The following is a 12,956-nucleotide window of genomic DNA, read 5'->3' as shown; positions in this document are numbered from 1 at the left end:
ATATATATATATATATATATATATATATATATATATATATATATAAATGTATTGAGTATCGATGTAGATATAAGTAAGATATGATTTGATTGAAAACCCTAAAACTGACACTGTCTGAATCGCTATCACCAGACAGACGCTTGATAACGTTAAAAATAAATATATTATGACGGCAAATTTGAAAGTTTTTATAATGCAAACATCGTGATTTGCTAATCTAGCTCATCCATTCTGCCACAGAACATCAAGACGCCCGCCGTGAACAATAGCATCTTTTTGTTGTTGACATCCAGTCAACCCGCACGAATTTTTCACATTAACAAAGAACTGCTAAAATATTGAATGCCAGTCCTGGATTAGCCTATAAGCTATTTAAGCAATTGCTTAGGGCATTCCGTTAGGGGAAGCACCAGGGACAACCGAGAAAAAAATGAGCACACGAAAGTATAAGCAATTTCAATTTCAAGCGTTTTTTTGGACAACATGTTTATAATTTGAACTACAAAATAACGTTATTGGGCCGCCTCGATATATCCTTTAGGCCCGTAGGCCCAAAAACGCTTAAAATTGAAATTGATTATACTTTCGTGTGCTCTTTTTTTCTTGGTTAGGTTAGGTTAGGTATCTGGCTTCTGCGTTCCTAGACGCGTATAATTTGAGCACCTTCAAGGCAAGAGTGAATCTTTTAGGTAAGCGCGCTTCTATGTAAGACCTCATCATCGCTTCCATCAGGCATGATTGTAATCAAGCGCAAGCCTATCACACTAATATCACAAAGGAAAAAGTTTATATGTAAGTGTGTATGTTTGTTCCTTCTTTTCGCTGCGTCTACTTAAGCGATTAGGCTGAAATTTGGAATGGAAATAGATTTTACTCTGGATTAACACATATGCTAGTTTTCATCCTGGAAAAAATCATGGTTCCCGCGGCATTTGTAAAAACTGAATTCCACTTGTCTCAAATTAACAGGCGCAGGGTGCATTGAGATTTCTCCCAGCTACCATCACCAGCTCCGCGATGCCACGTTCTTACGACGATGCTTGTGACACCAAATTAACGGATATATATTTTTTTTAATTTACGTATATTTGAAATCCAAAGCTTTCCGTATAACAAAATCTGACATGAAATCAACAACAGCTATTTATTTTCACCTACCTGCAAAAGTGTATTCTGTCCGTATCTTTGAACAACTGCTTCCATGAACTCGTCCATAAATTCGTCGTACTCTTTACCCCTCACTCGTTTTTGGCGCACTCCAATGTAAAGTGGATCTTCCAACAAATCCTGTGAAATCACAACTAAATGAAATAACAAATTTCCATTTGGTTTGCTATTTTAGACTATTTTAGTAATAGCTTTTGTCGTATAGTGTTAACACATGTCTCATGCTTTGTTTCATTTCCGCGATCTCTTGAATATTTCAAAAAAGTATCGCTACGCAAGTAGGTAAAAAAGTGTTTAGTAGATAATTGTATAATCGCGGCCATATATGCATATTGAATACGCATATATCGGCCATATGTGCGTATTCAATATGCATATATGGCCGCGATTTTGTCAAAAAAGTTAAATTAAAAAATGTAGTATGAAATATATTACAGTTACTAAACAATTAAATTAAATTGAATTAAAAAAAAAACAATTAATTAAAAAAAAGACAATTAAATTACAGTGATTAAAAATTAAATAATTCCATTAGGTTTTGAATCATCCAACATATACTGATTATGTCTGTAACGGTTGTAGTCTTTTCATATATATTCCGTCAGTCACACGGCTGAATAGTCAAGGTTGTGCCAAGTATAACTGTGGTGTTCTTATTCTTAGACTACTTTTGGACTTGCCTAAGTGGTCTGGATATCAGGCACTACAATACTACAATAGTGTTAAGGGGTTAAGTGTGGCACAATTTTAGAACTAAATGTTTTTTCTTTCTTTTCTTTTAACAGTTTGCGAATGATAAGTGTAGATGTGACTGCGCATCACAGTTACTAACCCTGTCCAATCACATTACCTCATTTCTTCCGCAAATATAGGTCAAGGTCAATCAGTCAGTGTTTTTGCAATGGGTAAATAACATTTCTACGGAACGGACGTTAAAAAAGCGTTCAAACACAACAAATGCATTCCCAATTATATGCTCACACGACAGCGTTTTTAAAACACGACTATCTTTCGATTAGTGTTGCATTTTCAGTTTTATGCAATGGAAATAGACCTTCATTTAACTTCATACTATATTTGAGCGCTTTTTTGACGTCCTTTAAAAAAATATCTCGTGCGAATGAGGGCTAAAGGTGTCTCAGTGTCGAGTAAATAATTAACTTGAATTCTTATTTGTTACAAATTACAGACATAATTTCCAAAACTTTTTCACACATGCATTACCCGCACACGAAATTTGTATCGTAAATAGTTAACAGCTGGTATATGACATATGTATACTTCGGCAAATGTATCACAGACGGACGGATATTCTTCGATATAAACATTCACCTCAAAGGATTTAAAACTGCTATAGAGGTCAACGACGTCACTGGAATGGACATTAAATTAAAATAACATATTTGACCGAAACTTTCCGCACGCCAAATTCTTCAAGACATCGTAAAAATGTCCGCATATGAAAAGGTCATCCGAGAATAATTTTCACACTAATTTCGCTTTACGCAATTCAACTGATCATCGATCGATCAATGGCCAAAATATAGATAACTAGATTATGCATTAATATTACTATACTAAAGCCATATTCGAGGAGTACTGTTTACTAACAAACAAATTAGAAATGAGGGTAGAAAACGCATGCCATTTCATAACTTTTTTATTTTAAATTATGAATTGTTGTTTTATAAAACATTATTCAAAATATAGTAACTTTATCTTATTGTTTTAAGCTTATGAATCAAAATTATTTTTATTAATTTTAGAACAAGTTAATTATAATTATTATTAGGTGGGAAATGACTAGTGATTTATACCCTCATTTTTAATTTGTTTGTTGGTAAACAGTATGGCTTTAGTATAGTAAATAGATCTTTGAACTAGTGGTTGTACGAGTAGAGTGATGGTAATTCGACCATAATTTTAAACTTTTATGAAGGTCAAAGATAATACCTCTACAAACAAACAAATATATATACACTTCTTCTGTATATAAACCATAACTTTGCCAAATTTCACGTTCATTCATCATGCTATTTTCTTAGAAATTTGTACAAAGCTTTTGCTTCACTTATTAATATAGATTTAATGGTAGGGGAGCTAAGCATTTCCAAAATCTGAAGATTTGAGCGTAACGTACCTAAACGAATGGAAGGGTTCTAAAGTTACAAAATAAAACCCTTATATTTATGTTATAGGGCCACGAGCGCGGTTAATTTTATACTTATTTCGAATGAACTAATCTCCTGATTAATCGCTCATGTTTTGTAATGGTTTCTATAGTGTTTGTCTTATATAAATCGGTAGTGGGAGAAAGCGGGCCGTCTGTCATTGTCGTTGGTGGAGATCGGACATCCGGTCCTGGCCATAATAGTGTAGTGATGAAGCAGTGACTTACTGCTACTATAGTAAGGATAAAGGACCTTAAAATTATCAATAAATACCTGATTATTCGTCCCAACGTCCAAAGTGATGGGCAAACACTGGTGAGGCTTGATACCCGCCAGCGCGGTATACAGAGACAGCTTTCCTACAGGTATGCCCATACCGTATGCACCCAAGTCTCCTAGACCAAGGATACGTTCACCGTCAGTGAATACTACAGCTCGGACGTCTGGTTCCGGCCTAAAAAAAGTGTTACTTATAGAACTACTAGCGGACGCCCGCGACTTCGACCGCGTGGAATTTAGTTTTTCACAAATCCCGTGGGAACCGTGGATTTTTCCGGGATGAAAAATAGCCTATCCAGAGTAATAGAGCCTATCCAAACTAATCCAGAGTAAAATCTATGTCCATTCCAAATTTCAGCCAAATCGCTTCAGTAGCCGCAGCGTAAAAGAGGAACAAACATATTTACACACTTACACACAAACTTTCGCCTTTATAGTATTAGTAGGATTAGAGTAAGAACTATTTGTATATCTTCATCATTATTAGAACGTCCATTGCTGGACATAACCCTCTTTTAAGGAATTCCGAACACCATCATATCATATCATTGGTTCACCTACTGGGGGGTTCGATCGGGGCGTGCGCTTTTCTGTGTCGTCATTCGAGCGCCTTAGGACCCCAACTTGTAACGGCTCTTCGAACTATGCGATTCATCCATTTACCGTTAAGTAGCGCTATTATGTATCTATCTTTTTTAAATTCGACATTGTGAGCTTCGAGTTCTACTCTATCTCGCCATTTGTAGTAACGCGTTAGACGGAGAGAGATAGAGACGTATTCGAAACTCACAAGTCGAATAATAAAAATATCGTTACAGAATTGCGTTCGAGCTTCTGACGACATTCTGCGATCTCATTTCTGATTCGTTCAGAGATAATCCGAGCATAGCTCGTTCCGTGACTCGTTGAGTGACTTTGAGCCTTTTTATGAGACCCATAGTTAGCTACCAAGTCTTAAAACCGTAGGTTATTATCACTGGCAACACTGTTCGAAGACCTTCTTCTTGAGGCACTGCTAGAAATTTTGGACGAAAACAAGATATAGTTATACATAATCGTTCTTAAACATATCTTACCAGTTTTTGAGTATATTAAATATATGGCCTTTATCATTGATAGTGATAAAGAGTCCTCGCGGCCTCCTGTAAATGAGGCCGAATCTTTGGCAGGCGAGACCTACGGTGGGCGTGTAAACAATAGGTAAATACTTCTCGACATTCTCTGACAACAGTCTGAAGAACAACTTCTCATTTCTGTCCTGCAAATAAAAGACTCAGCTATTGATAAAATCGAGTATCTGTATAACCTAATTGGCAGTACAAGAAATAAAGCGAAGCTTAAAACACGGTTTTTAAGAGAAAAAAACAAAAGGAAAAAATTAAAATTCATATAGCGTAACATCATGTATACGAGTGTGTGCGTGTAAGTAGTTAAACGGTGATCATCCTCGTCGAAATACGTATATTTACATACGCACACAAATATCACAGACGTGTAAGTTGTAGGCAAAGAACAATTTAACACTAATTACAGCAATTTGGTTAACGATATTACAAAAGTATTAATTGAGCTGGTAGAAAATCTAAAATGAATTTCGACGAGTCTTAAGCTGTTCGTAAGTCTCGCTAATATTCAATTCATATTTACATAATTATATTACTCGTAAGACGAGTCGTATTAATAGGTATATGAGCGAGAAAATTATATTTTTCTCATTAATGAAGAGTTTTGATGGTGTAAAGAGCTTTTACGAATTAACTGCTTAATATAGAGAAATAATAAACAACTTAAAACATTAAATAATTAAAAAAAATGTTGCAACAAAGAAACAAAACAAAAGGGTACTTAATTTAATTTAAAGTTAACTAATGTTTTTTTTAAGTATACAGAGATTTTTAATCTCCAATAGTATAATTTATCACATGAGATAAATTATAGTTTATAGTATTGTTTATAGTGTTTATTTGGTACTCTGTCTTTTGTCTCCCTTGTCTCTTAATAGTTTTTGATTGCATGTATACATTGCAAGTCTTCTGGAAGTCTTTCATACTCATACAAACTCTGTTTCGTTGTCTAACAGATAACGTATACTCATTTTATAACCATGTTCAAGAAAATAGACATCCATCCACTTTACTGGCACGGATTATCGACATATTCGTAAAATATTCAAATCAGTTAGAATGCATTGGAAAGGCTTCACTCCAAAGCTTACTAAACCACCGTAGATTCCATGCAACGACCACGCAAGACATGCAACCAACACCTGAATCGATTAACTAAATATATACCACAGCGTGCGATGCATTCAACCGGACGGAGGGTCGCTATCGTAATTTAGAACAGCCGTACTTAGTGATTTAGAAGGAGGACAAGACACATTAGTATTTCCCAAGCGTAAGAAAGAAAGGATTCACCGCATGCTCCCAACATCTGTTGCCGTATCGAAAACTGAGTACCGAAGAGGAAAACTTAGTAAAATCATTAAATCAAATGGTACCTTTAGGCTGGTTAGTCACCTGTAACTCGACGAGGTAAAGGTATTTGTTGAGATTGTCCTCGTATCTATCTATTGATATTCTGCATATATCCAGCTGCTCTTCCTGTGATTTGAACTTGGCCGCCAAAAGGCCGTGAATGCCAAGCGCTTGCCGTTCCTCTAACGTAAATGCAAGACCCTAAAAATGTCAAGGCTGGTTAGTATTATTAGATAATATCTATACTAATATGTATCATCATCATCATCATCATCATCATCATCATCATCATCATCATCATCATCATCATCATCATCATATCAACCGATGAACGTCAACTGCAGTATAGTCGACGACGATTATTCTTTAGTAGGGACTTCCAAACATCAAGATCCTGAGCCGCCTACATCCAGCGAATCACTGAGACTCGCTGAATGACGTCAGTCTACCTGGTGGGGCGTCGACCAACACTGCGTTTTCAAGTGCGGTGTCGCCATTCCAACACCTTGGGACCCCAACGTTCATCAGCTCTTCGAACTTTGTTATATACTAATATTATAAAGCGGTAAAGTTAGTGAGGTTGTATGGGGTAACCTCCGAATCTAATATACCGATTTTGAAAATACTTTCACCAATAAAAAGTCACGATATTTTTAAGTGTCATGGGGCTTTATACTAGCACCTGTCCTACGCGGACGAATCCGCGGGGCGTCTGCTAGTTATGCTAGTTATCAAGGATTTCAGTGCTATAGATAATTAAAAAGTTGCGTAATAAACCGGCTGTTTCGTTTTATCAACACAACAAAATGAGTATGACGTAAATTGAATATATGTTCCCATGAGAATTTTTAGATGTAACGATCTATTTTAAGGCAACGTTGAGCGCTAATAGTTCACACTTTCAATTGGCAACCGTTTCAAAACAAGTTGCACATTCCCTTGCAACTCCATTGTAGAATAAACGATCCCGTGGGAATTGGACACTTTGGGAACCTTCTGGTTTTAAAGGGAAAGAAATATATCTAAAATACACTTCAAAATGATTTAAAGTAACTAGTGTAGCGTAGTAAAAATGTAGATACTCGTAGATAGGTTTTATTGCAAACAATTTTTAAATGGTAGAACCATTGGCGCAAAAGCGGAATTTTCACAGATTCTTATTTCTTAGTTATTACATATTGCTCTATCCATTTACATTAAACTTTATAAATATTTGCTTGTTATTACATATTGCACTATACATTTACATTAAACTTTTCTTGTAATGTATTCTGTGCTTTTACAATATAAATTTAATAAAGGAGATCGCTTTTGCCTATAAGACCACCATTGCATTTTAATTTTATTTTCTGCAATAAAAAAAATACTCTTTTCTATCTATCTATATTGAACTGTCTAGTTATTGTTGTATTTAGACTGCAGAGTCTAGATACAATAATACCATCACTAATACGCTGACATAACCATTTGTTGGGCATTTAAATTAAACTTTAGAACTCTATAATTTACGAATTGTACCTACCTTGTTGAGACGAGGGTCTCTGAGATGGTCGATACCCCTCACCACGTTGGGGCAAATGATGTTCCCGGTAACTTCGTGATAGTTCCGACATTGCGACGAAGGTTCTAAGAGTGCGGGACATTTCGTTAACGCATACGCTAACGCCCGATTCGGTGGTAAAGCGTTCGAACAACTGTAACAAAAAAAAAGATTAGCCACTGCATTCTGTAAAGTTACAGTATTGCGACATCGTCCGTTTCCATGGCAACTTCGTTGTTAGTGACATTTTAATTTTGACATCCTAAACATTCGAATTAGACGTAATATACGCAATAAGTTCGTCGACGAGTATAACATAGCGGAATCGCACCCCATGCTACAACGACAGAATTATCGAGTGAAGAGAAACAGACATTGTCGACCAACAGCGACGGAGTTGAGATATTGCCTGCGATTAACATAGAGCGATATTTCCCAATCAATTGGTCAATATTTGTCGTTCTTCTCTTCTATCTTTCTTCTTCTGGTGATATGTCGTGGCCGACATCTTATCTTACATTTTTTGTGTGAATCATTCTAAAACCCCAATATTCTGTCGCAGCATTGAAAGACTATTTTGTCTTCGTAACTCGACAGTGTGAGCTTTTATTCGTCTCTATCTGTCTTTACCTTTGACTAGCCGACGACCCGCGGTTTCATCCTCGTAGTTCCCGTTCCCGTGAAAATATTGGATAAATAATATAGCCTGTAACACTCACAAATAAAGTGGCTTTCTAGTGGTATAATCGGTTGAGTAGATTCAGTGAAACTCCCTACAAACTTTACCTCTTTGTAATATTAGTATAGATATAGATATCGTGTTAAATAGAAATAGAGACAAACAACACAGTCCTACTAATATTATAAACGCGAAAGTTTGTATAAATGTTTGTTACTCTTTAAGGCCGCAACTACTTAACCGTTTTGGCTGAAATTTAAAACGAAGATAGATAATATCCTGGATTAACACATAGGCTACTTATCATCCCAGAAAAATCCACGGTTCCCGCGGGATTTGTGAAAGAGCTCGCGCTCTTTAAATACGAGTATTGTCATAAACTGTTACTAACTATAAGAGAACTTAATTTATCTTTTTTGAGGTTTCTAAGTTGACATTAGAGACCATCTTGATAACGATTTTTGTAACTTTAGTTTAATCGTAATATCTAGAATACAGTACAGAACCGTCAGAACCGGAATCGCAATTAACAAGTCTCGATTTAACCTTGACTACTACCTACCTCAAAGTTGACGACACTAACTAAATCATGTAGGCTATCTGTATTTACAGTTTGGCCTATCAACACGTTTCATCAATTTTCTATTACGTGATTTAACAATATTGGTAGTAGGTACCTACTAATATCTTACAAATAAAAATGGATCCTCGAAATTAATTCGTTAATGTTTGGTTGGTTTGTATAATATTATAAACATTATAATATTATACAAACCAACCAAACATTTTCATTCATCGCTACACGGCCCCTGGGCCGCGCGGATTACGCGCGGGAGTGTTACGAATGAAGTTGCCAAGCTATAAAAACAACACTTGTGAAGGGCTACGAGTACGTTCAGTGGCGTGCACCTGGTACTTAGCAAAAGTATGCACCAAGTATATGTACACATAGTTTAAAAATGAAAATTCTTTCTTCAATACAGTGGCCTTCTCAAAAGAAAAGAAATCGCTACGGATTTAAAGGCTTTTTCGGACTACTTTAGCATTTTAGTCGAGTGACGTACTAAACTACTTGCGATTTCCCAAAAATCGTTCGCACTTTGATCCAGTTCACGAGTGGTGGGTTGCAAGATGAACAACCTACAACGCAATAAAGTAAATAAACTGATTAAGCCAATCACAGTGGCTATAATAGATGATGTGGATGAGGAAATTTGTGTGATTAATAAAAAGAAGCTATGGGTACGAAAATGGACGACGAATTGTTTCTTCGCTTCAGCGAAACGTCATTTTATGATTTAAGGAGCAACTAATGAACTCGACTAATTCGCCAAGTTTCGACTTGTTTATCCGGTGAACCAGTGAGCGTGGACGCGTGATGGAAGGCGCTATTCGTCCTTTAAAATAGAGTAAAATGGATTGACTAGATTAAACTATTTACCTACTAACATACTCGACTAAATTTTTGGTGTTCACGGTTAGCAGCTAAATTTTACGCTACTCGACTAAACTGCTAAAGTAGTCCGAACAAGCCTTGAGCATGTGGTAAGAACCCTAAATCGCAAAGAGTCCTCAAGTCAAGACTTAAGACGGGCAGTGAATTTGTGCATATATAAAGTGCACGCCTCTGGCTACATTATCGGCTTTCGCTTTGATAAATGTGGAATATTCGCGAAAAACAAAGTAAACAATTCTTTTAACTAAAATCGTCACTTAACCTCATGCGTATTAGAGTCATTGAAGATGTGTATGTATTTGTGCATGAAGATCAATGCCCTCCAAGGCTCAAATACTGTCATACATAGTCGCGCTACATAGTATAAACTGGCAAAAACCCAAACGACTTGTCATAGATACCGACCGGTTACAGCCGATATTAGAAGCCGATACAACTAGCCTATTCACTAACTTACCTACCTTTAGTTGATATAATTTGTCACATGATTTCGTGTTCACTAACTATTTAAACAACCAAATAATCAAAGTCACCAACATAGCTCAGCGAGTCGCGAAGCTAAAGTGGCAATGGGTGGGGAACATAGTTCGAAGAACCGATGGACGTTGGAGTGCCAAGGTTCTGGAATGGCGACCCCGCACTAGAAAGCGCAGTGTTGGTGGGATTCACTGGATGTAGGCGGCTCAGGATCGTGATGTTTGGAAGTCCCTACAAAAGGCCCATGTCCTGCAGTGGGAGTCCATTGACTGATATGATGATGATAATGAATTATTTAATGCTAACTGATCAAAATTGAGATTATAGATAAAAATGTAATCTGGTGACTTATGCCTAGTTGACATTGTGATTACTGTTAATTATGCGCTTTACGGAATACGACAAATTGAAAATATTACAAGGCTACATATTGTAAAAATAACTAGCAAACGTCCCGCGGTTGCACCCGCGTTTTTCCCTTTCCCGTGGGAATACGGGGATAAAACATAGCCTATGCAACTCGCTGATAATGTAGCTATCTACAGACCACTATAGATATAAATATAAATAAAGATATTAATCGGGACCGTCGGCTTGACGAGCTCTACCGAAGCACAGTGTAGCAGCACCACCAACACCCCAACTCAGGGATTGGAAATTTAACTAGAAATTTCTTTGAATAAAAAAAATCTCAAAAATTGTTGGCTTTAAACAGGACAGGGGGCACCAAAGATAGATTAAGGTAATTTAACTAATTTATTCATAGCCGTTACTATTTTTTACGATATTTTTTCTTTGGGTATAATGGAATTTTTAGCTCGTTAGAACCGGATTTAAACAATCATAAAGATGAGACGCGCTACCATGTGTTCCTAGTTAACGTGTGTACGAAAGAAATCGATAGCAAATGACATCAAACAACGTAAGAATGGAAATCAATACCGCATTCAATGACAAATTATTCAAGCGTTTTTATACTGGTGGTTTAATACTGTTGTGGTGGTGTAATAAAGAGTAACGACATATCTATACTTGTAATAAAACTGTAACAGGTCAAATTCATTGAAGATATTTTGAATTTTTTTTTGGAGGATTTATTTTTTTTATTTTTCGTCTGACTGTCTTGAAAATTGAAGGACTTTCCACTTTCAACCCCTATTTCACCCCTTTTGATTTAATTTTCGAGACTAAAACTTTCCCATAACCTTCTACGTATTATAGTCTCGAAATCGTGCCAAGTTTCATTAAAATTCATTCAGTAGTTTCAACGTCATGCCCGATCAACATTAAAAATATAAATTGAAGGCGGTGAAATAGGGGTTGAAAGTTTACATCGATAACCACGCGGATGAAGTCGCAGGCGTCTGCTAGTGTACGAATATAGTCGTCATAACTAGTCATAACTAATGCGTTATTGATTACTTTAAAGTGGCGTTTCCGCAAAAAGGCGTTCTCATGGTAAATAGGGCGCGCCGCGGTTTATTGCAATGTGTTGACATTAGTACAAACAACATTGCAATACCAACAAATGGTATTATGTTGGCATTCTATTTATGATTACTTTTTTAGGGCTCCGTAACTAAAAAAGAAATAAAATCTTTTTAACAAAAAAATTTAACCGACTTCTAAATCACAAAAATAAAAACTTCTTCTTCTAAAAAAACAAAAAATAACATCGTATGTGCTACCTTTTAATAACTTTCAAGCCGGTGCCAAGCCAGTGATGTATTAATTAAAGCCGTTTTGTTAAAAATAATTTTATTTTTCTGTTTTTAGTGAGTCCTAGCATAGTGAACGCAAGCGCCACGGTACGTTCATTTTCTTTTATGCCGCAAAAAGCTATGTTTCGATACTCTTAAGGGAATTATAGGGTGATTTGCATTGACCTACAATTGTGAGGTAAGTTAACTGTAAAATCTCAAACTACACATTAGTGTAAGCCTTCAGTGGAAATGGCCCGCCTTTGATTTGTAGGGCGTAAGTTCGAATCCGATCCAGGGCATGCACCTCTAACTTTTCAGTTATGTGCATTTTAAGTGAGGATATCTGCATACCTACCTGAGAATCAGCATTGATTTTGCGTTATTTTGCGAAAGTTCATGATGAATAGGAAATAAATGATTTATTTTGCTATTCTCCACAGAAATCTGATAAATCTAAACGACGTCACCAAGATCTGTCAGAAAATACTCAACCTATACTCGGCAGATGTTGACTCTACAATATATAGAAAGTCCTCATAAATTGGACCAGAGCAGGTTTCGTATGAAAAGGAAAAGAAATTTCTGTCGGATCTGGTTAACATTCTCGCTTGGTCTTTCACTAAATAAATCAATTATCCCTACCTCAGTATCTTTCAGAGAATAAAGTCAACAGAGTCAGAACAGAGCAGAGTATTTAAATTTTTTTTTCAATTTCATATATTAATAATAACATAAACAAAAATAACGTAACTATAGTCCACAACTTTAGGCTTTTTACACAACAATATCACTCCTCAAAAAGGTTCTTTTAGGCGACACTTTTCGTTTCGATTCACATACATTTTATTTTTAATAATAAGTTTTACGGCTCTGGGTTCTAGCCCTTTTGAGCCCGGATTCACATACAATTAATTAATTATCTTGGACTAATTATAGAAGGACCTGCCTCGCAAGACGTTACCTCTCTGTCAATCAATCAACGATCTAACGCGTGTATACTTATATCG

General features: G+C 36.2%; 1 protein-coding gene across 1 annotated transcript in view; it reads right to left on the bottom strand.

The window, feature by feature from the left end:
* The window catches only part of LOC112051601 (NADP-dependent malic enzyme), a 43,847-nt gene that overhangs the window by 21,017 nt on the left and 9,874 nt on the right, over window positions 1-12,956 (bottom strand). Inside the window, exons 2-6 of the mRNA XM_024090316.2 lie at window positions 7,617-7,788; window positions 6,137-6,295; window positions 4,694-4,875; window positions 3,612-3,792; window positions 1,159-1,287 (exon numbers count right to left, since the gene is read on the bottom strand). Coding sequence (XP_023946084.1) covers window positions 1,159-1,287; window positions 3,612-3,792; window positions 4,694-4,875; window positions 6,137-6,295; window positions 7,617-7,788 — 823 coding nt within the window. The remainder of the gene's footprint in view (window positions 1-1,158; window positions 1,288-3,611; window positions 3,793-4,693; window positions 4,876-6,136; window positions 6,296-7,616; window positions 7,789-12,956) is intronic.

The sequence above is a fragment of the Bicyclus anynana genome, chromosome 10, assembly GCF_947172395.1.
Source record: "Bicyclus anynana chromosome 10, ilBicAnyn1.1, whole genome shotgun sequence".
NCBI classification, from domain to species: Eukaryota; Metazoa; Arthropoda; class Insecta; order Lepidoptera; family Nymphalidae; genus Bicyclus; species Bicyclus anynana.
Note: the sequence above shows the minus strand (reverse complement) of the source record. Positions and strands in the feature narration are given on the sequence as shown.